The sequence below is a fragment of the Microcebus murinus genome, chromosome 4 (assembly GCF_040939455.1).
Source record: "Microcebus murinus isolate Inina chromosome 4, M.murinus_Inina_mat1.0, whole genome shotgun sequence".
Lineage (NCBI taxonomy): Eukaryota > Metazoa > Chordata > Mammalia > Primates > Cheirogaleidae > Microcebus > Microcebus murinus.
Window position 1 is genome coordinate 11,213,842 of NC_134107.1, and position 24,043 is coordinate 11,237,884.

Genomic DNA, 24,043 nt, shown 5'->3' on the forward strand with positions numbered 1-24,043 from the left:
TTACCCACCCAGTAGGAGCTGGAGCCACAGAGAAGCCCAGTCTCTGCTGGAGACCTGCCTCAGCAAGAGAGAAGGAGAAGAAACTCTTCTCCCTTCAGTCCCCTGCCACTGTTCCCATTGGCTAAACCCAGGCCTGAAGCTAGATGTTTTGGAAGACTGAGAAACTGCCCCGCAGGGTCAAGGGTCAGTCCACTGCAACACAGAGCAGAGCCCATGGGCAAGGAAGGGATCAGAGGCAAATCGTGGAGAATGACCATAAAGTAGAAATTAGTTAAACAGGCTCGGTAATACCTTTATTTATAAAACCTTTAAAGTGCTGGATACACTTGAAAGTAACAAAATCATACCCTTAAAAATACACAGTAGGGCTAGGTGTGGTGGCTCACATCTGTAATCCTAGCACTGTGGGAGGCTGAGGCAGGCAGATTGCTCGAGGTCTGGAGTTCGAAACCAGCCTGAGCAAAAAAAAAAAAAAATACACGGTAATCCATACAGACTACTTCACACCTCCTCTCCCACCTCCATTCCACTACATCATTTTTTATTTTATTTTTTTAGATACAGTCTTGCTCTGTTGCCCCAGCTAGAGTGCCGTGGTGTCAGCTTAGTTCACAGCAACCTCAAACTCCCAGGCTCAAGCGATCCTACTACTGCCTCAGCCTCCTGAGTAGCTGGGACTACAGGCATGCCGCCACCATGCCCGGCTAATTTTTTCTATATATATTAGTTGGCCAATTAATTTCTTTCTCTCTTGCTCAGGCTGATTTCGAACTCCTGACCTCTAGCTATCGACCCGCCTCGGCCTCCCAGAGAGCTAGGATTACAGGCGTGAGCCACCGCGCCCGGCCTACTACATCATTCTTAATGACTATTGAGTCTGCTCTGATATAACGGCATTTGAAGACGAATTTTGAGTGTCAGACATTTCGCATTTTCTCCACTAAAATCTCCCGAGTGTTTCTACAGAACAGGGAGATGCTGTTCTATGCCACAGGGGCAAAAGCTCACCCAGGGTATGGTTAGGATGCAGCAGCGTCATGGCAGCTGGACTCTGGTCTTGGGGCTCTCAAGGGATTGCTGTGTGTCCTTGGAGAGGGTCACAAAATCTCTGGACTCGCGTTTAAAATATGGAAATCATAACCATGGGGGTAGTTTACGCGCGCCCACACTCCATTCGGCTCCTCTTCGTCTTGGCATTCCTTTGTCCGGAAGGGTCCAAAATGGTTTTTCAAAGAAAGCATCAGCTAGTCTAAGAAACCAGACACGGTGCCCAAGGTCACAGAGCTGGCGAGCAGAGGAACTCCGTCTCCACTCCCGCTCCGGTTCTTTTCCCGCCAGGGCATCTGCTGGCGGAGAAGGCCGGTCCGCGGAAAGGAAAGGCGACCCCGAGCGAAATCCTGGGAACCCGGTCGCACTCCGTACCAGCAGACCGCCCGACTGGCTCCCGCGCGGGGGCGACCCCCGGGCTCGGCCCGCCTGCCCGCTCGCGGCGCCCGCTCAGGGGGCGTTTGGGGCTTCGCCCCGCCGGGCAAACCCCGCCTCCGCGCTGGGGGGCGGCCGCTAGCCCGCGCGCCCCTTCCCGCCGCCCCGCGGGTCCCCGGGATGCTAGGGAGCCGCGTGCCCGGGGCGGGGCCTGGGCGGGGCCGCGCGCGATTGGCCGCGCGGGGCCGGGGGCGGGCCGGCGGCGGCCGGCCGGGCGGGCGCCGACAATGAGCCTCCATAAAAGGGAGCGGCGGGGGGCTGGGGCCTGGATTGAGACCTCCCCGCCCGGGGTCTCGACGCTCTGAGGCAGTGGGGAGGCCCGGACGCGCCCGTCGCAGGCCCGGCCGGCGAGCGGCGGCCGGCGGGGCGGCCGGCGGGGTGGGCCGCGGGTCCGGCGCAGTCCCGGGCGGGAGGCGGCGGCCGGCTGCGCGCCGAGGCCTGCGCGCCCGTCCTCCGGCGCGGTCACCGCGATCGCCCGCGGCCGCACCATGGCCCTGAAGGCCGAGGGCGCCGCGCTCGACTGCTTCGAGGTGACGCTCAAATGTGAGGAAGGGGAGGACGAGGAGGAGGCCGTGGTGGTGGCCGTCATTCCGCGGCGGGAGCCGATGCTCAGAGGTGAGGGATGGGAGGGGACCCCACTTCCGCGTCACGGCCCGGGGCTGGGGCTACCCCCCCACCGCAGTCGGGGTCCCGGGCTCGGGCGCCCTCTCACTCCCTCTGGTCTGGGGTCCAGGCGCCCCCGCTGCCATCTGAGTCCGGGGCCGCTCTTGCTCCTCCCCCACCGGGGTTTGGAATCTCAGGCCTCCTCGAATTCCCCCTTCCCCTCCCCCCGCCCAGGGTCTGGAGACTTCGATCCACGCCCGGCGCGCTCCGGCTCTTCCGGTGCCCGAGCGCCCCCTCGCCCGGGCCTGGCGCGCGAGGCCGGGTCCCCTGAAGCGCCGGGCGCCTGCCGCCGCTGTCTTAGCGCCCTGGGAGGCGGGCGCGGGCGCAAGGCCCGGCTGTGCTCAGGCCGAGGGGCGGCCGGGCCTCTAGGCCCGAGGGTGGACGAGGCAGCTGCGTGTCGGGCGATTCGGAGCACGGAGGCCAGTGCCGCTGCCGACCTCCTGGAGAATTTTAAGGGCCCTCCGAGCGTAAAGCTTTTCTGCGCCCCACCCCCACCCAGGCCTTCCACTAGTATAAGCCACAGGTGTCAGATTGTGTCGAGCGGGGATGAATGGGACTGCATGCAGCACTTAGTTTTGGAAAAACCATGCTTGCTGGGGGGCCACCCTAGAAGATTAGCCTTGGGAGGGGATTCGAGGAACAATCTATGTACGCCCGCTCGCTCTGTGCTCTCCCCTCCCCCTTCACTGGTTTCTTTAGTCCTCGGGAGCTTGCAGACCGTCGGAAACAAAGAGCCATCTTTGTGGACGACTTACTGTTCATGAAAATGCAATGTCTTTCCATTCTCCACTGCCTCTCTTCCGTAGGGAGGAAAGTACCCAGAGAGGTTGAGAGTGGGGCATTCGGGGAACCGCAGCTAAACAGTGCTGTCTGCAGTGCCCCTCATCCTTTCTGGAATCTGGAGGGGTATAAAATAATGAGGGAAATAAAGGTCCCCTCCCTTCTCAGAGCATTCAGTCCGACAGACAGGTTACTTTCCTACTTCTGCTAAGATTTATCGAGTGCTCGCTGGGCGCTGTGAAAGGCCGTCTCAGTTAATCCTCTCAACAGCCCTCCAATGGGCAGCCTTATCCCCACTGCTAGAGAGGAAATTGAAGTCCACAGAAGTTACTTCATTCAGCTAATGTTTATTGAGCACCTACTGTATGCCAGGCACTGTTTTAGGTTAGAGATGGTAATATCAGTAAACAAAGCAGCAAAACCTGCAGCTGAGAAACATCGCTATACCAATGGCTGAAAAGAGTATTAAATAGGTAAATGTATAGTGTGTCAGTGCTTCAGAAGTCACGAAAGCAGGACAAGGAGAACAGGGGGCTGGAAATTTTCTTTGGTGCATTGAGTGGTTAGGAAAGGCTTCGCTAATGTGAATTTTGAGTGCAGACCTGAAGGAAGGGAGGAAGCCAGCCTGGTGATAGCTAGAGGAAGAGCACTTCAAGCAGAGGGAACAGCAAGTGTGGAGGAAAGATTTGGGGTATGAGAAAAAGACTGAATGCAAGACTTTTCGGCCTGAGCCACTGAAGAGTGGCCCGCCTGTTTACTGAGATGGGGGAGCCTGGGGTGCAGGCTTGTGGAGGATTGATTGGGAGTTAAGGTTTGAATATGGTAAGTTTGAGATGCTATCACACGTTCAAGCGGAGGGGTTGTGTAGGCATTCAGATACCTAAGTCTGTATTTCCTGGGAAAAATCCAGCTAGAGGTATAGATATGGGAGTTGTCAGCAGGAAGGCAATGAGATGAGGCTTATCAGAGGAAGGAGGTAGACAGAAAAGTGGTCCAAGGACTGAGTCCTGGAATATTCCAGTGATTACAGGTTGGAGATGGAGTCAGTCCTTCATCAGACATTACTAAATGCCAGGCACTGTTCTCAGTGCTATAGATACAGGTGCTGAACATCAAAAATCTGCTGTCAAGGCTGGGCACGGTGGCTCACGCCTGTAATCCTAGCATTTTGGGAGGCTGAGGTGGGAGGATCCCTTGAAGCCAGCCAGAGCAACATAGTGAGACCCCATCTCTTCAAAAAAATTTTTTTTTAATTAGCCGGACTTGGTGGTGCACACCCATAGTCCCAGTTACTCAGGAGGCTTAGGTGGGAGGATGGCTTGAAATCAGGAGTTCAAGGCTGCAGTGAGCTATGATGACACCACTGCACTCCAGCCTGGGTGGCAGAGCAAGACCCTGTCTCTAAAAAAATAAATAATCTGTGCTGCCATGGATCCTACAGTGTGGTGGGGATACAGAGTGGACAATAAAAAACAATGTCAGGCTGTGGTGTGTGCTCTGGAGGAAATGACAAAGAGAAGGGATTGGGGTGCACAGCTGGGGGAAATGTTCTTCAGTGGTGACCTGGAGAAAGTAGGCCAGAGAAGTGAGAGTGGAAGGTGGTGCCCTGGATGGATGTGAGTGATGAAAATTGAGATGGAGGAGGTGATTGGCAGAGGACGACACTAATGAACTAACTGCTGGGTTTAGTGTTGGTGACCTTGGCGAGAGCTGTTTTGGAAAAGTGGTGGGGAAGAAAGTGGGTTGCAACTGAGAGGTTAGAGTTCCTGCCCGTGGTCACATGAGAGAGAGTTAGAACCTAGCTCACACCTGAGTCCAAGCCAAGGCTCATATCCATTTCAAATGCCACCTCTTCCATACAGCCCATGGGTATTAGGGCATGCCGTATTCATATTTTGTCCTGTCCTCTCTGGAAGGTGGGAGAGAGGTGCAGCCATGGGACATCATAGGTGCCTGACAGAAGCGCTGAGCTGCTGACTGGTGTGGGTCTAAGGCCGCCTTCTTTGCTGAGCTGAAAGGAGCTCCTGCCCTGTCAGAGATTACAGTTTGTGCCATGGGTGGGAGAGCCGAGCCACAAATGCTCTGGGAGCACTGCAGAAGGCAGCCAGCCCCGGGATGGGGGGACCTTTACTAGGATGGTAACATTTTCTGTCCTCACCCTTGAGAAAACGCACGCTGTTGCCCAGAAGTCAGATACAGGTGGAATCAACTTTCAGGTGGGGGTCTAGAAGGCTTTGCAGGGGTGATGTCACCCCCAGACTGATCAGGGTGGTCTGGAATAGATGTGCAGAGGCTGGGGACCTGCAGGAACAGAGCCTGTTGGAAAGATGCATGTAGTCCTGCAGCCTAGGACTAGATTGCGAGAAGGTGTAGAGGCAAGCGTAGCAGGACACCAGGCATGCAGGCTGTGTTCAGCATGGCTCATGCCTCATGGGTTCCAGGGGAAGGGAGAAGAACATTGTGGATGGGAATGCTCCCCCTCCCTCCCACACAAGCCACCATGTTTGGGAACTCAAGTGCTAAGTATTATTGGCCATAGGCACCTTTATTGATAATGCTCTTCCGTCTCCCTGCACAGTGACCCAACAAGAGAAGACCCCACCACCAAGACCCAGCCTGCTGGAGGCAGGCGGTGATGGCTGTGAGGAGCTGAAGCAGCAGGTGTCTTGGGAGCAGGAGTTCCTGGTGGGCAGCAGCCCGGGAGGCAGCGGGCGGGCGCTGTGCATGGTGTGCGGCGCCGAGATCCCGTCCCCGTCAGCCGACACGGCTCGCTCACACATCTTGGAGCAGCATCCTCACACCCTGGACCTGAGCCCTTCGGAGAAGAGCAACATCCTGGAGGCCTGGAGCGAGGGGGTGGCCCTTCTGCAGGATGTCAGAGCTGAGCATCCGTCCTCACCCAACTCAGGTAGTTGGGCCTGAGGTAGGGGCAGAGGGAGGAGTTGGGCCTGGTGGGGCGCTTGGAGCTCACTGGGCCTTTGCCCCTTCAGAAGCAGGCCGGGATGTCGAGCCAGACCCAGACTCCAACCCAGACTCTTCCAGGACGCCAGCGGAGATCGTCGTTCTCCTTGACTCTGAGGACAACCTGTCCCTCCCTAAAAGGACCCGTCCCCGGGGACTTCGCCCCCTCGAGCTTCCTGGTCAGTCAACAGGGAAGCTAGGGCCAGACAAGGTGGCTCATGCCTGTAATCCTAGCACTCTGGGAAGCTGAGGTAGGAGGATCACTCAAAGGTCAGGAGTTCAAAACCAGCCTGAGCAAGAGCAAGACCGCATCTCTGCTAAAAAAAAAAAATAGAAATTAATTGGTCAACTATATATCTATCTATCTCTTATATAAAATTAGCTGGGCATGGTGGCACATGCCTGTGGTCCCAGCTACTTGGGAGGCTAAGGCAGAAGGATTGCTTGAGCCCAGGAGTTTGAGGTTGCTGTGAACTAGGCTGACGCCATGGCACTCTAGCCTGGGCAACAGAGTGAGACTCTGTCTCAAAAAAAAAAAAAAAGAAAACAGAGAAGCTAGTGAGGCTCAGTGGGGTGGGATCTTGTGGACCGGGTGAGGTGCAGGCCCTGTGTGCTGAGCAGGTATCTTTAGGAGCTCTGGGGTTGCAGGGTTTGGGCATGGCCTCCTAGAAAAGGTATAAGGTCTTTTCTTTTTGCAGCTGCCTCTGCTGCAGAGCCAGGAAGTAAGAAGTTCCGTGGTCAGAGGTGGAAGGAACCCCCTGAAGAGGAGCCAGTCAGGAAGAAAAGAGGCAGACCTATGACCAAAAACCTGGACCCTGACCCAGGTGAAGGGGAGGCCCCAGGAGGGGGCCGTGGGCTCTGGCTATGGTGCTCTGAGGTGGGGATGGGTAGGGCCCAGGTACCCGCAGGTCCCCTGAGGACTCAGTGGAGCTTTGCAGCCCCTCCCCATTCGCTCACAGCTCTGTCCTCCCTCCTAGACCCCCCGTCGCCCGACTCACCCTCAGAGACTTTCGCAGCACCAGCTGAGGTCCGACACTTCACTGACGGCAGCTTCCCTCCTGGCTTCGTCCTGCAGCTCTTCTCCCACACCCAGCTCAGGGCTCCAGACAGCAAGGACTCCCCTAAAGAAGGGGAGGTGGCAGAAGGAGCCCTGCCCCAGCCGGAAAGCCCCTCTCCAGGTGAGCTTTCCCGGGAGGGAGCCGCACGGGGGACATCGCAGGCAGCATCCCTGGGTCTGGCCTCCAAGAGGCTACTCTGCAGCAGAGCCCAGGGCAGAGGGGGTGGTGCTCAGAACCCCTGGAAGATGGCCAAGGGCAGGGTTTTGAATGATGGAGGAGGCTGCCCAGAAAGCTGAGCTTTTTTGAGCATTCCTTGGCGTTTCCTGGAATTGGTCGTTAGGTTGGGTTAGGCTAGCGTTCCCCAAAAGCCTGACACATGTCTGCACAGGAACCTGGTTCTAGCTGGAGCCTGAGAGGTACCCATCCCACCCTGGTAGAGCAGGAGCCCACAGGAGGCTGCCCAGTCATGCAGTTAGGTGTGGAGGGAACAGACACCTCCAAGGGACACTTGCTCAGTAAACCGCCTAGTAGTAGCAGTAAGTGCTGGCGTTTTTATGGTGTCGTGATGATTTTAAGAAACTTTGACATGCAGTTTAATTGGCCCTTACAAAAATTCCTTGTATAAAGGGAAGATGTCCATTTACTTTTCCAGTTAGACAAACTAAGTCTCAGAGAGGTGATTTCTTCTTCCCTGTGGTCTTTGTGTTGGTTTCTATTTGCTGCTATAACAAATCACATAAACTTTGTAGCTTAACACAGCATATGTTATTTTATAGTTCTAAAGGCCAGAGGTCCAAAATGGGTCTCACTAAGCTAAAATCAAGGTGTTGTCAGGGCTGTGTTCCTTCCTAGAAGCTCCAGGGCAAAATCTGTTTTCTTGCCTTGCCCAGCTTCTAGAGGCTGCCCATGTTTCTTGGCTTGTGGCATCTTCCTGTCTTCAAAGCCAGCAGTGGCCAGTAGAGTCTTTCTCAGGACGCCACCTTTGCTTCTTCTCATCTGCCTTCCTTTTCCCCATTTAACACCCTTGTCATTACATTGGGCTCATGCAGATAATCCAGGATAATCTCTCTAGTTTTCAGTCCACTGCTTAAGCACCCTTAATTCCATCTGCAGTCTTCATTCCTGCTTGCCAAGTAACAAAACATACAGGTTCTGGGGATTAGGACATGGACATCTTTGGAGGGACCACTGTTCTGCCTACCACAGTCACCTAACTGAGCAGTGACAGGATTAGGCTGAGACTGGAATGTGTTCCAAGAGGGCAGAGGCCAAGCCTGGTCCTTTCTTTGCCTCTCGCTGCCAGGCGTGGCTCGAGATATCTCGGGGGCTTTAGAAATGTTTCGTGAAGGAGTGAGTGGGTCAGGCCTGTCTTGTCCCAGCTTGTCTGAAATGTGTGTTTGGAGCTAGAGCCCAGAGAATGGTGGCCAATAAGGTGGCTGGATGCTGCCCAGAGCAGGGCTCTCAAAAAGGAGTTGTGCTTTGTGCTTAAAGAAAAAAGCCAGCAGGCTACTTGCTCCTGCAGTCCCAATCCACTCGCCAGTGGTAGCCACTCTTAGTAGTTTGGATTGTGTCGTTCAGACAAAATTGTGTGTGTATGTCTGCAACTGCTTTTATTTATTTGTTTATTTGCCATGATGGGCCCTCGTTTTCTAATCTCGAGGCAGGTCTCACCCTCTTCATGTAGATCACAGTTTTAACTGTCTCAAGTTTCAGCTTGAGTCCCATTCCAGTCCTGCCTCCCTGAGACCGTGTGTTCTGCTGGGACCCGAGCGTTCCCTGAGTCTCCTCTTTGGTGGATCCCTGCTCTAAGTGGCTGGCCTCTCCCGCTGTCTCATGGGTCTTCCGTCTTCACTCTCGAAAGGGAGCCTTCACTTCGAGTCCTGGGGTGCCCTGTGCCCAAACTCCACCTATCTGGAGTGGTGAGTAGATGAGAAGAGAATCCCTGAGCTTTTAGGTTCCTTTGGGGTGAGTGGGCAAAGCCTGAGGGGAATGGGGTCCAGCACACTGATTGAATGACCTGAGAGAGGTGGAGGAGATTGCAGGGCCATTTCGGCTGTGGCAGGATTTGTGGAGGTTGGAGATGGCCGGGAAGCCGCAGGAGACACTAAGTGGAGCAGCAGCCAGTGTTCCTGGAGCCCAGCCCCGAGGCTGGGAGGTAATATGAGTAAGGCAGCTTTTGTCCCCAAAAACTCTGTCTAGGAGCACAGGTTGGAGGCAGTGATGCTTTAAAGACTACTAGGGCACCCATGATGCTCCTCTGCAGAACAGAGACTCTGGACCCGAGGTTTCAGACTGTTTCAAGAACTCGTAGCTTGGAGACAGATGTCTCAGAAACCTGTGAGGCTTCAGCCAGAATAATGTCTGTTTTCTGTATTATGTGTGGATTGAAGTCCTCTGAAGACTTTGTCAGAATAAAGATCCCTCCACTTTCAAAAAAGAAGTTTAAAAACCATGGATTTAGAAGTTGAAAAAGGTCACCATGGTCGGGTTCGCTCACTGAACTGATGGGATGTGAATGTGAGGCAGGCTGGTCGGGTTCGCTCACTGAACTGATGGGATGTGAATGTGAGGCAGGCTGGGAGGACTTTATAGAACTTTCCAAGGACCTTGCAGGATGAGGGTGGGGAGAGAGTGTCCAGGCCAGGAGAGAAGGTGGCCAAATAGGACACACTCAGAAATAACGAAAAAAAGAATCTCTTTGCCTTGTTGGTGTTTAATTATAGAAGTAGGACCTAGAGATCTGGCTTAGGACACCTTGGCCAGATCCGGCGTGTTTTGGGGCAGACCATGGAGGAAGCATAGTGAGAGAATGTACATGAGTCTGAGCTTCCTGAGGGTCTTTACTTTTGTTCACTGCTGTATCCTTGGCACTTAGAACAGTGCCTAGCACAAAGAAAGCCCTCAGTAAATATATTGAAAGGATGGGTGGATGATTAATAGCTGCCTTCCCTTATCATTCCGGTGGTGACATTTCCAGAGTCCTTCTTAAAGATGGGCTTTGGTGAGAAGCAAGGGGAATGGGCTCAGCTCCACCCTCTGCAGAAGCAGCGGGTCTGTGTGAAATGTGCCTAAGCACAGATGCACAAATAGGAGGAGAGCGGGGAAGTGACACTAGGAAGCACAGGAATTTGGGCAGGGACAGGAGGGAAGTCAGGGCAGTTCAGGGGTTTAGCTTGCCCCGGTGATTGCTAAATCCTCCAGGCTTACTGTTCCAGGGACCTGGAGCTCTGATCTTCACCACCTCTCAGGCCTCACTCTCCTGACCTCCCCATCCTCCTGATCCTCTGTCTTCCTTCCAGCCGGGAAGAATTGGCACTTAATTCCGTTGGCTTGGGAAGTCCATACCTCTTGAGCCCTTACTATGTACTGAACTCTTCTAATATGTTATCTCACTAAATCCACACAACCACCATGGAAGGTAATATGATCACCATTTTGCAGAAGAGGAAACTGAGCCTCGAATGGGCCCTCAACCTAGTCAGCGCAGCCTATTGTGTTTCTACTACATCCATGCAGATGCCTCACTTACAAGCAGCATCCACCTACTCCCTCCCTCTGGCACCTGGGCCACATTCTCTAGTTTGTGTCCTTCAGTCCCTATAGCTAAACTGCCCCTGGCAAAGGCTGCCCCTCTGCCCATCACTGGAACCCACCCCTCCCTGTCACTCCAGCTCTTCTGCATGCCCCCATCCACCAACACAAGGCTGTGTTTCTCCCTTCTCAGCCCCTCCTCCCTCTCTAGCCACTGTCCCTTTTGTCCCCAAAGCTTTTCAGCAAAACTGGAAAGTGTTTTCTACACCACTGCCCCCAGTCTGTCTCTGGAATCCACTTCAATCAAACTTTCACCCTCAACACACGAAAATTGCTTCTTTGGCAAAGTCGCCACTGACATCCATAAAATTAAATCCAGTGGTCGGTTCTTGGTCCTTCTCTTTCTTGATCCGATGGTAACAATGGACCCATCGCTCACTCCTTCCTGGAGACAACTTTCTTCCCTTGGCTTTTTGGGTGGCTGCTCACCTGGTTTTCCTTCTACCCCACTGTCTATTCCTTTTCAGTTTCTCTCGCTTGTTCATTGTCAGCTCTCAGAGTTAGAAGCCTGTTATGGTGCTGTGTGTCTTCCCTTTCTAGAATGTGAGGGCCTTCATGTTAGGATGTCTGTCTATTTCATGCACTGTAGGATCCCCAGTGTCCAGAACAGTGTCTGGCACAGAATAGGCACTGCTTTTGTGTTTGGAAAATGAATAAATGATTAAATATCACCAGCCATGGGTCAATGTCAGTACCCACTCCCTGGGAGATGTCATCCAGGTTCATAGCTTTCAGTACCGTTTATGTGCTTGCAACTCACAGCTTGACCCCTCCACCCTGCTTCTAGCCTCTCTTCCAGTTGCCCAGGTGACATCCCTCCTTGATTGTCTAAAAGATCTCGGGGCCGGCGTGGTGGCTCATGCCTGTAATCCTAGCACTCTGGGAGGCCTGAAGCGGGCAGATTGCTCGAGGTCAGGAGTTCAAAACCAGCCTAAGCAAGAGCAAGACCCCATCTCTACTATAAATAGAAAGAAATTAATTGGCCAACTAATATATATAGAAAAAACTTAGCCGAGCATGGTGGCGCATGCCTGTAGTCCCAGCTACTTGGGAGGCAGTAGGATTGCTTGAGCCCAGGAGTTTGAGGTTGCCATGAGCTAGGCTGATGCCATGGCACTCACTATAGCCTAGGCAACAAAGTGAGACTCTGTCTCAATCAATCAATCAATCAATAAATAAAAATAAAATAAAAGATCTCTCAAACTCGGCATATCCAAGCTGAACCCCCATCTCCTTCCCACGCCCCACCCGCAGCCACTGTGCTCCATCCCCGTTTTCCCTTTCCCAGTACACTGGCAACCCCATCCTTCAGGGTGCTGTGTCTCCAGCCCCACGTCAGTCTGGCAGCAGATCCTTCAGGATGAATTCACAGCTCGTCTCCTGTCACCATCTCTGCTGCTGCTACCCTAGTCCGAGCCGTCTCACCTGCTTCCTGTATCAACCTTCTGACTGGTCTCTTGGCTTCTGAGCTTTGCCCGCTGTGCTCTGCTCTCATGCAGCAGCCAGAGTGTCCCTGCTGAAAGCACAAGTCAGATCTGGTCACTCCTCTGCCCAGAACCTTCCGGTGCTGCTCCTGTTGCATTCCAGATAGAAGCCAGAGTCCTCATGGTGACCAAGTAGCTGCCCCACGAGGCTCCTGACCTCTCCCACCGTGGTGCACTCCTTTGCCCAGGCGCTGGCTGTTCCTGCAGCAGCCAGCATGTCCTCTAGGGCATCCGCCTTTGCTCTTCCCTCTGCCCAGAGTGCTATTCCCCCAGCCCTCCACAGAACTGACTTCTCACCTCCTCTGCGTCTCTTCTCACTTGCCAGCTCCCTGCTACTCTGTCCCCTCTCCCTGGTATATCTGTCAACTCTGTATATGTCTGTATATAATATACTGCATCTTTAATTTATCCTGCTTATGGGCTTTCACTATTAGAAGGTAGATTCCAGAAAGGCAGCTTGGTCAACTCCATTCACTGTAGTCCTCTTAGCAGCCGGAACAGTGTTGGACACATCACATCATAGTTGCTCAATAAATTATTGTTGAATTAATGAACAGATGAGTGGGACTCAGGCTTCCCTCGAGGAGCTTACAGTTTATCAGGGAGGTGAGCCCCTTATGGGCACACAAAACAGAATTTGCTAAATGGTACAACCTGGTGGCAGCCTTTAAGTCATTTTCCAAACCAGCAAACTATAGTATACAGCAAAATCGTACCTGTTTTCTCTGCCACATTTTAAATAATTGTGTCTCTAATAAAAAAAACAACAAATCCTCAATATAGACGGCACAACTGTCGCAATCACTATTTTCTGGTTTTGGTTTTCAGTGTAGTGTAACTTTTGCATGTGCCCCTTCACAGGGGACACGGATGTGTTCATGACTGCCCTGGCCATGAAAGTTCGTGCCTCGAGGCCCAGTTTGGCCCATTGTGAGTAGCTTCTCCATCCAGCTAAGGTGGACATGGGGTCCTTGTGACATAGGGATTGACTGTGGAGATAAGAACTTGGTTGAACTTGCAGAGCAGAGGCAGGTGCTGACCAGGCCTCTTCTCTGCCCCATGGAGTCCCTCCCGAGCTCCTTGGTGGTCACAACCATGCCTTAGACTGCTTCTGGGTGTTCCCATCTGACCACATCTGCCCCACTGGGCCAGAACCTGCTAGGCTAGGATACGCAGCAGGAGTGAGGTGGAATGGAGTCAGCTGCTGGTTAGAGTTGTGGGGAGAGGCACACAGCGCTAAGTGTCCGTGTGGCAGGATCACGTGGCAGGACAGCGTCACAGCGAATGTCTGTCTTGGGCTTGAGAAGGCTGTGGCCTTGTGTTCTGGTTGGTAGTAAGTAGTTTTTACATCAAACAAGAGTGGAGCCTCCTGCGGTCCTGGCTTTTCAGACCAGGCACTGGGCTGTGGACATCATGAAGGCCCTGGAAATGGGGTTCGGCTTACAGAGCTTTTTAGGGAGCATCCTCGTGGCAGGGTATCTGGGGGGCCCTGACTGTGCTCTCTGCTCCCATCCCTGCCCAGCTCCCCCTCCAGGGCTCCGAGGGACACTGGATCTCCAGGTTATCCGTGTGCGGATGGAGGAGCCCCCAGCGGTCAGCCTCCTGCAAGACTGGTCCAAACACCCCCAGGGCACCAAGAGTGTGGGAGCAGGTGACACCCCAGACTGGCCCGCAGTTCTGTCGGAATCCAACGCCACTGTAGGGGGGGAGCCGAAGGCAGGGAGCGGGGTGTAAATTCTTGCTTTCCTGGGGGGAAGAGAGGATGTGGGGGAATAGGCAGCATGGCCCTTTGGTTTATAACTAACTCACAGCTGCCCAGCCTGGCTACCTGGCGGAGAGGGTAAGACCAGGTGCCAGGGCAGGGTGGGGGTGGGGCAGCATCCACTAGTACCTCGGGGCACCCTCTACCCTGGCCAGGCCTGAGGGCAGCTGCGGCTGCCCACAGTGGGGCATTGGGCCTGTGGAGAACACCTACCCGTCCTTTCCTGACCCAGACCTCTCTTCCCACACAGCCTCCTCCCACCCTCGCGGCCCCCACCATTCTCCCCTGGCACAGTGCCTTACATGAGAGGTGGTCATCATGGGGTTTGAACTGAGTCCCACTACCTCGGGGGACACCTCCCCTCCCTCACTTGTTGTTCAGGCCCCTGAACGAGGAGGCCTCCATTACCTCTTCCCGCCCCCATCCCTGCAGAGGGCTCTCCAGGCCCGTTCAGTCCTGCGCTCCTGTTCACCTGTTCTCCTGTTGTATATATCACCTTTGTTGACAATAAATTATTTTTTTTTATTAAGAGAGTTCTGTCTGGGCTGTCATTGGTGGGTGGAGCTTGCTATTGGGAATCCGGCCTCCTAAAGCAGCCTGAGGGCAGGGTGGCTGGAAGGCTGTCCCAGAGAGTGGAGTAGCTCCAGGACAGAACTTTGTTGGGCCCGTGTACAGGGGCTGCCTTGTGGCAGCAGTCACTGAGAGGCACCTTGCCCTCCCCTCACCCCTGCTCTGCAAATGGGGTCAGAAACACCTTTTTAACATAACCCTTCTGACTTGCCTGGTAGGCCTCTGTCTAAGAGAGGCCACTGTGGGGGCTCAGGGGCACTCACACCTGAGGGGCTGAGAACCACGGTGGCCTTTCTAAAGTGAAACTGTGTCCAGCCTGCAGGTAGAGACGTGCCCGCCTCCTTTATGTGGGTCCTAAACTCAGCCCTGCCTTCTCCAGCCTTTCAGGCCTGTACCCTGAACTGCCCAGCTTTATCCCACCCGCTCCTGGGGTTAAGTGAACTTGAGCCCCATTCCCCAGCCATGAGTTGGCCCGCTGTGGCTCTTTGCTAGGCTCCACACCCTCCTAAACTAAACCATCACAGGCAAGTCTGGCATTCCCCGGTCAAGCCCCAAACTCCACTGACCTGTTTGGAGTCCAGGGCAGGTGTGGGAAGGATGGGTCACCCTTGCACTTGGGATGCCTCGCTCATGGTAGGGGAGTGGGGGGACAGGAGGACTTGGAGGGCAGTTGTTCCCATAGGACACAGACAGCCTGATTTTGAGACTAACCAGAAAGTTTCCATCAGTCCGGAAGCGTCCAAGCATGGGCACAGTCCGGAAGCGTCCAAGCATGGGCATGGTGTGTTGCATGCTCACCTGAGCAGGTGTCACCATGGGCCAGCCATGCACCAGGCCAGGTGAGGGATCTCAGCTTTGTGGGCTCCTAAGACATGGTCCCTCCATCCCCATCTGACAGGCTAGTAGGAGCCCAAGGATATACAGGGTCCTTGTCCAGGGGAGAGTAAAAGACTGCCTCTCAGGTGTGGTGGAGAAAAGGCAGTGGCTGGGGACTCAGGATACCTTGGGTGGCAGCAGGTGGGCCACCGAACTCCTGTGCCTCAACCACCATGTCTGCAGATTGGCAAAACTTGTATCCCACCTGACACAGGAATAAATCACACAGACATCTGGCTCTGGACGCACAAGTATTACTGCAGGTGACTTCTGTCCTTTCAATCATGTGACTGTGTTTACATGTATGCCTATGTGCTTTTAAAACAACATGGTTGTGTTGCTGGGTGTTTACACTTGAAAAAACATATTTCATTGTAAAACTGTGAAGCTAAATGCACCTCTGCTGCTATTACATGGTTTACAGCTTGGCCCACTAGGCTATGAGCTCCTTTTGGGCAGGGACCAGTTTGTATTGACTTTGTTTTCCCAGACCCCTGCATAGGCCTGGCACATAGTAAGTGCTAAATAAATGTTTGTCAAGTGCCCTCTTGGTGTGTATTCCTGTGTGGCATTTCTCTGGGGCATGCTGGTTCCTGGTGTGTGGTTCTCTGCACAGGGTGGTGGCCATGGTGACTGTGGTTGTTCCATGACTTCAGCTCCACTTCCCAGCTACAGGGGTCTGCCTGACCTCAGCCAGGACCCCAGGGACTCTATGACTGTGTGTGGCTGAGAGCTGCCTGTGGGCACCTCTGGGCTTCCAGGGAGAGACGGAAAAAGTGGGGCCGGGCGTGGTGGCTCACACCTGTAATCCTAGCACTCTGGGAGGCCGATGCTGGAGGATCGCTTGAGGTCAGGAATTTGAGACCAGCCTGAGCAAAAGGGAGACCCTGTCTCTACTAAAAAAATAGAAATTAGCTGGACAACTAAAAATATATAGAGAAAAAAAATGAGCCAGGCATGGTGGCGCATGCCTGTAGTCCCAGCTACTAGGGAGGCTGACCCAGGAGGATTACTTGAGCCCAGGAGTTTGAGGTTGCTGTGAGCTAGGCTGACGCCATGGCACTCTAGCCCCAGCAATACACAGCCCAGAGTGTAGAAGGATGTTACTGAACGTAGGCGACTGATCACTTAGGACTGCCTGTGCCCTGTTCACCCTCCTTCGAGAGTCACTCCACCTCCATCCCGGCACAACACCAGTGCCCCCAGGGCTGGTGGAAGCAACTGAATCTGAGTGTGCTGAGGCCTGACCATGACTTTGGGTGAAGGGGGGAAGCAGGCGCTGCCGCCCTGACTCCCCAGCGTCCTGTGCATTCTGAGACCAGCCACCTCCCACCCCTCCCAGCTGCCTGCCTTGGAACACCAGTGGGGGAAGTTCTTTGGATACCTGAAAAGGAAAAACTGTTTTTCTACACCTGCAACACTTGTGACAGCAAATGTCGGGGACGGGGGTTCCCATGCCAACCAGACACCAAATGGGTGTCCTCTAATTCAGTTCTGCGAGCGGCCTGGAGTAGTGCACACCCCACAGGTTAAGGGCTCAATCCCACAAAACTGGCCCCACTTTAGATGCCCAGGTTGCTGCCTTTACTTCTGACCAGCCCAAAATTGGGGGTTCCCCCAATCACCTTCTCATGTTTGTAATTTGCTATAATGGCCAACAAACATCAGGAAACATTTACTTACATCAACTGTTTATTATAAAGGATGAGAGACTAATGGTCAGATGACTACATGAGGCAAGGTTCAGATGGTCCCCAGCACAGGAGTTTCTGCCTTAATGGCATTGTGATACATCACCCTCCTGGCATGCCATGCATTCACTGACCGGAAGTTCCCAACACCTCATTGTTGAGAGCTTTATGGAGGCTTCATTAGGCATGATTGATTAGGTCACTGGTCATTGGTGATTATCTGAATCTCACCCCTCCCCAGAGGTCAGGGGGTGGGGCTGCAAGTTCCAACCCCCTAATGACATGGTCTGTTCCTCTGGCTACCAGCCAGCCCCAAGCCCCGAACTCAGGTGTGTTGGAAAGGAGCACATTACCGATAATCGCCCCATCGCTCAGGAAATTATAGGGGTTTAAATTCTGCCGGGAACCAAGATGAAGACCCAATATATATTTCTTATTATATCACAATTCTGGTAACCCTCTTTCTCCTGTGGACAAAGCTAGTCTGAGACACAGGAAGAAGTAGCCCCTGCCCCCCTGGAAGAGAAACCCCTGTGTAGGAGAGTGGCTGGCTGGGCTCACCGGGAGGCCAGGCGTGGTGGCTCACTCCTGTAATCCTAGCACTCTGGGAGGCTTAGGCGGGTGGATCACTCAAGGTCAGGAGTTCGAAACCAGCCTGAGCAAGAGTGAGACCCCCATCTCTACTAAAAATAGAAATAAATTAATTGGCCAACTAATATATATAGAAAAATTAGCCAGGCATGGTGGTGCATGCCTGTAGTCCCAGCTACTCGGGAGGCTGAAGCAGGATCGCTTGAGCCCAGGAACTTGAGGTTGCTGTGAGCTAGGTTGATGCCACGGCACTCTAGCTGGGTCAACAGAGTGAGACTCTTGTCTCCAAAAAAAAAAAAAAAAAAAAAAATTACCAGTGGGTGTCATTTGAAAAACAATTAATGATTTCTTAATATCATCTCATATTCAGTGTGCGCATTCCCCAATTGGTCCATGAATATCTTTTATAAATTCTTTAATTGTGGTAAAATATACATAACATAAAATTTACCATCATAAGCATTCCTAAGCAGTTCAGGAATGTGAATTAACTCCATCCACACTGTGCACCTGAGCTCCAGAGCACTCCCGTGAAACAGCTTTCTACACTTGGCTGGTTTGAATCCAGATCCAAGTAAGGTCCATATATTGCGTTTGGTTGATATGTTTCAGTTTGAACAGCTTTTCTTTCCTATTTTTTCCTTCTTTCATTTCCTTTTATTTTTATTTTATTATAATTTTTTTTTTTTTTTGAGACAGAGTCTCACTTCATGCCCTGTGGCGTCAGCCTAGCTCACAGCAACCTCAAACTCCTGAGCTCAAGCGATCCTGCTGCCTCAGCCTCCCGAGTAGCTGGGACTATAGGCATTCGCCACCATGCCCGGCTAATTTTTCTATATATATTAGTTGGCCAATTAATTTATTTCTATTTATAGTAGAGACGGGGTCTCGCTCTTGCTCAGGCTGGTTTGGAACTCCTGGCCTTGAGTAATCCGCCCGCCTTGGCCTCCCAGAGTGCTAGGATTACAGGCGTGAGCCACCGTGCCCAGCTGTCATTATTATTGTTTTTACAAAATCAGTGGTTTGTGCCATGGACAAAATTTCCTCCCTTCTTGGTTTGGCCGTTTGCCTGATCCATGGTTTTGCTTAGCATATCCTTCCATCTAGGGAGGCAATTTCAAGGTGGGGGCTGGAGATGGCTTTTTCAGGAGGTGACATTTAAGCAGACACTTAAGCAGACATTTAAGCATTCCCTTCATCAATGAAGTGAACGAAAGAGTCATAAAGTGTCATGCAATTAAATAGGGAAAGGGCACTCTGGGCAGAGGGAACAGAGAGTGCCAAAGTTTTAGTTCCCTGGGGATTCACAGAGGCCTCCTGAGTGCTAGGCCCTGTTGGGGGTCGGAAAGCAGGACAACGGCCATGCACCAGAGCATGCCCCTGCTCTTCTTTGGGCTGGGGCCTGAGGTGGTGCCCTCCCTGGGGAGCATGGCAGGTGGAGAGCTGGCGTGTTCCTCCAGACACCCTGCCTGCCTGCTCTAGGAGTGACTGCACAGCTCTGCGTACGTGGGGACATCATCTTGGTGCACTGGTGAGTCATTGCCCCATCTGCCCCCTGCTTCCTCCGGGAAGCCAGTCAGAGCCTGGGACACCAGCTGGCACAACCTCCCCCCTTTGCCAGCTCCAAGGCTGAAGCCACTGTTGGCCCATCTGATGTCCCCTCTGGGTGAGAGCTCCTTGAGGACTGGTCTCCGTCTTGCCTGCACAGGCTGCTCCCACCTCCCCCAGCTTTCCTTGCAGCCCTTTGCTCACCCTTGCAATCAGGCTCAGCATCACCTCCTCCAAGAAGCCTTCCTTGCGGTTCCCTCCAGTCCTCGTGCTCCCTCGGGCCCCTGGTGATCCACATTTGGTGTCCCCCCATGAGCTGCATTAAAAGCTGCCCACTTGTTTCCCCTTCTGCTTCTCACAGGGCCCCTGCCAATTTGACAGCCGGGCTCTCATCCAAGATGTCCAGCCTTCTCTATGGTGTCAGTGGCAGCACCTTGCCCATGGTCATAACCAAGAGTGGGAGTGTGGGTTGGTCCAAAGGGCACCTCGTCTCAGAACAGACCCTAAAGGTGGGGGACCATGCCCGATGTCCTTCCCACCTATGCCACCAGGTGGGTATGCCATGGCCTCCATGGGTGGCTAGAGCTTCCTGCTGCACTGCAGGCATAACCCTGGCGAGTCTGGCAGGGACCCGGCCTCCTCCATTACAGGCATGGTGCAAGGAAAAGGCCGAGGAGTGACATTGCTGGGTTAGAGTTTTGGAGATGGAAGACCCCATAGAGGGCAAAGAGTCCAGCTCCTGCTCACTGTACCTACTGAAAAGGAAACTGAGGCCCCAAGAGGGCAAGAGTGTTACCTAAGCTTCATAGGACCCATCAGTGACAGCGCTGGGATTGGCTCTCTTACTTTTTTTTTTTTTTTTTTTGAGACAGAGTCTCGCTTTGTTGCCCAGGCTAGAGTGAGTGCTGTGGCATCAGCCTAGCTCACAGCAACCTCAAACTACTGGGCTCCAGCAATCCTGTTGCCTCAGCCTCCCGAGTAGCTGGGACTACAGGCATGAGCTACCATGCCCAGTTATTTTTTTCTATATATATTAGTTGGTTAATTAATTTCTTTCTATTTATAGTAGAGACGGGGTCTCGCTCTTGCTCAGGCTGGTTTCGAACTCCTGAACTCGAGCAATCCGGCCACCTGGGCCTCCCAGAGTGCTAGGATTACAGGTGTGAGCCACTGCGTCTGGCCTCTTTCTAATTTTTTTAGTAGAGATGGGGGTCTCGCTCTGGCTCAGGCTGGTCTCAAACTCTTGAGCTCAAAGGATCCACTCACCTCGGCCTCCCAGAGTGCTAGGATTACAGGCGTGAGCCACCGTGCCTGGCTGGCTCTCTTACTTCTAATCCAGTGTTCTTCTTCTTGGGAGTGGGGAGGACATAGCAGGGAGACTGAAAGGAAAACAGAGAGACTTGGCTAGGGTACACCCAATAATAACAGCAGCCTACACAAAGTGGTGGCCGTGTCCCAGGCTCTACATAAGCGTGTTTCAGATATTAACTCATTGTATCCTCACGAATCAGCCCTAAGAAGTAGGTTCTATTATTGTCCCCATTTAACCAATGGGAAAACTAAGGCAGAGAGAGGTTAAGGGGCTCGCCTAAGAGCACACAGTTACTAAGGAGAAGAGCTGTGTGTTCACCCACTGCCCTGCACGTCCCTGACTCTCATGGGCTGGAAAGCCCAAGATTGATTCCCTGTTCTTTCTCCCACTGGCAAGGCACCAAGCTTCCCTAAGCTCTGATTTCCTTACTAGTAAACTGGGAGAAACAAACAATGCCTCTTGCTCATTGTTTGAGAATTAAATGTGATAATTTCCACATAGTACACAGCACTCAAGACACGTTAACAAAAAGCAAGAAAGGGGAAGGAGACTAGGAGATCCTGCCCTGTTGTAGCTTACCTCCCAGTGAGGATTGGGGCAGGGGGTACTGATATAAACATATGTCTATTCCATTAATTCTAAGATGCACATTGTTTCACATTCATTCTAACTTCTCTGAAATGTCTTAAATTCAATGTGTTATATTTAAGCGGTAATAAAGTGTGTGATGGAGAGTCAGAGACACTAAGACATATAGGGTAAGCTGGGTGCAGTGGCGCACCTGCAGCCCCAGCTACTGCAAAGGCTGAGGCTAGTGGATTGCTTGAGGGCGGGTTTGAGGCTGCAGTGAGCTATGAGTGCTCCTGTGAATTGCCACCGCTCTCCAGGGCTGCACTGTAGCCTGGGAGACAGGACGAGACCCCATCTCTAAAAAGGAAGAAGAAAACAAAGACAAAGAAGGCAGAACTCTGCGAGTTGGAAGATCTCTAGCAAGTTAGAGGCCATGAGCGGGTCTTGGCTCGCTCCAGGCATCTGCCTCTTGATCCCACGGCGGCTCTGGGTCTGTGTGGCCTGCCCGGGATGAGCATGCGCTCTGGCTCCACTGCTTAGGAGGAGAAGAGCTGCCATGTGTCGGAGCAGTGAGAATAAGGACGTCTTCTACTCCAGCACCCTTGCCTGCCCTTGGCTCCTTTCCTCCCCACCTCCCTGTGCTGGGTGCTGGGTGCCGGGTGCTGGGGCAGAGCCACCCTGACGCCCCTGTGCCTGCCAGAGCTGGGAATCCCATAACTCTCTCTGGTTCCGGGAGCATCACAGCTGCCCTGGAGGACTTGTTCTATCGGTTGGTTTCTACCTGGTCTGGGGCCTGTGGGGGATGCTTTGACTTTTGTGTTTGTTTTGTTTCCAGTTGTTTAGGTCGGAAAGCCTGGAATCCTCCTTAGCTCCTCTCTCTCACATACCCCAAACCAATTATCAGGACAGGCTGTCAGCTCTACTTTTTTTTTTTTTCCAGTTTTAAAATTTTGATTTATTTATTTTGGTACTATATTTTTAAAAGCACTCATTATTGTATCTTTTTAGCTCTACTTTTTGAAGAAATCCCAAATCTGATCACTTCTCACTACTTCCACTGCTGCTGCCTGGCTCCAGGCCACTGTCCTCTCTCACTTGAATTGCTGCAAAAGCCTCCCTGCTGGTCTCCAGGCTCTGCTTCCATCCTGCCCCCTTCGCCCTCTTCTCACCCAGGCAGCCAGGCAGACCATGGCACTACAGCAGAGACTCATCTCACTTGGAGGGAAAGCCGAACAGTAGCCCAGCAGGCCGGCTCCCCAGCACCACTCACCTCCCCGCTCACTCTGCCCCAGTCTCACTGGCCCCTTTGTTCTTCCCGCCTTAGACCCTTTGCACTGGCTGTACCCTCTGCCTAGAATGTTCTTCCCTCAGCTCACTCCCTCACCTCCTTCAACTCTTCATTCAAATGTCACCTTCTTAGTGAGGCTTTCACTGACCCCCCTCCATACTGCAACTTGTGTCTCACCCCCTCATGCCTGCAATCCTGATGCCCTCAGCTTGCTCTACATTTTTTTCATGGCACTTAATACCTACTATTTTCTTTGTTGTCTGTCTTCCCCCAGTTGTAAAGTAAGTAAGTAAGCTCCCCAAGCACAGAGATCTTTTTTTTTTTTTCTGAGCTGGCAGAAGAAAGGATAGAGATCTTTGTCTATTTTGTTCACTGATATACCAGAGGAGCCTAGGACAATGCCTTGCATATAGTAAGTGCTCAATAGAGGTTTGTTGGCTGGTCCGAAGGTAGTGAGTTATCTCACGTGATTGTTCACAGTCAGTTACAGATTGAACTCCTTGTTCTACTATTTTCCCCCCTCCTCACTACTGCACTTGACTAGTCTTAAAAAAAAAATAGAGGTTTGTTGAATGAATCAATCAATTTGCAAATTTAGGGAGGCAGGAAATGTGTAGCAATAATTAATCTTTGAGGAAAACTAGGAGGGTTCATGGATTTGAGTAGGTGACCTTTGAACTGGATCGTGAAGTGGGTCTAGAAGCTGAGGCAGGTGTCAGGCAATGATTGATCAGCTTGAACAAAGCATGGAAGTGAGAGAGGTTGGTGGTGGGGCAGGAGTTAGGGAGAGGTGTCAACCAGTGGTAGTTGGAGAGGATATTGGCAAGGTAACTTGAGGCCAGATTGAGCAAAGCTTTGAATGCAGGCTAAAGGCTTTTCCTACAGCCAGAACTCACCACATAATTTGTGGGGCACAGTGCAAAATGAAAATGCAGGGCCCCCTTGGTAAAAAAAAAAAATTCAAGACAAATGACAGCAGAGTATTAAACCAAGCTCAAGGCCCTTCTGAGGACAGGGCTCTGTGTGACTGCACAGGTAATAGGCTCATGAAGTCAGCCCTGCCTGTAGCCCACTGGGAGCTGGTGATAGCCTTCTAGAAGAGCAAAAATGTTATTGGAGCTGGACTTCATTTCATGTATTCATCTGTTATAGAGATAAGGTCTCCCTCTGTCACCCAGGCAATAGAGCAGTGGCATGATCATAGCTCACTGTAACCTTGAACTCCTGCGCTTAAGCAATCCTGCTGCTTTGGCCTCCCAAAGTGGTGGGACTATAGGTGGGAGCCACTGCGCCCAGAACTGGACTTTAGGAATATTATTCTGGCATGTCTGGTGTGGTGTGTTGGAAAGAGTCTAGTCAGGGAGACTTGTTGAGCAGCCTTGTGCAGAGCTAGTGAGGAAGAGGAGGGGATAGGTAGGGTGGGGCTGAGGGGCAGAGGACAGTGGTGAGGCAGAGGTTAGAGCTAGAGAGAGAAGCACGGAGGAGGTGGTGCCTACTTAGGTGAGAGCTTCCTTTGCTCCTCCAAACCCCTTCTCTCTTTTCCCTGCTTGGCTGACCCTGGCCATAGAGGTGAGACCTGGCACAGGAATCGGCAATGTATCTCCCTTTGGCCACCAGGGGGCAGATCATTCTCATGGATTTTCACGTTGAATTTGGGGTAAGGGAGTAGAGTGTACTCTGCCCACCTCCCTCTATTTTCCCCTGCCCTCCTTCTGTGTGCCTTCACCAACATCTTCCTTAATGGTTGGGTGCCTAAATGGAGCTGAGGTGGGGTATGGGGAGGTGTCCTAGAACCCATGGATTTACTAAGACAGAA

The 24,043-nt window shown here is 52.6% G+C and overlaps 1 protein-coding gene across 2 annotated transcripts; it reads left to right on the top strand.

Annotated features, from left to right (window-relative positions):
* Window positions 1-1,819: 1,819 nt before the first annotated feature.
* SPINDOC (spindlin interactor and repressor of chromatin binding) lies at window positions 1,820-14,310 on the top strand. 2 transcript variants are annotated; one of them, XR_012918909.1, is made up of 7 exons: window positions 1,820-2,097; window positions 5,504-5,833; window positions 5,916-6,065; window positions 6,585-6,710; window positions 6,864-7,064; window positions 8,652-8,863; window positions 13,542-13,679. XR_012918909.1 is itself a non-coding variant. In XM_012777854.3 (6 exons), the coding sequence occupies exons 1-6, from the start codon at window positions 1,971-1,973 to the stop codon at window positions 13,751-13,753; spliced, it is 1,146 nt and encodes a 381-aa protein (XP_012633308.1). In that variant the 5' UTR covers window positions 1,821-1,970; the 3' UTR covers window positions 13,754-14,310. The 2 variants fall into 2 exon arrangements, 1 of the variants encoding a protein (XP_012633308.1); XM_012777854.3 differs by lacking the exon at window positions 8,652-8,863 and having other exon boundaries at window positions 1,821-2,097; window positions 13,542-14,310.
* The last annotated feature ends 9,733 nt before the right edge of the window (window positions 14,311-24,043 follow it).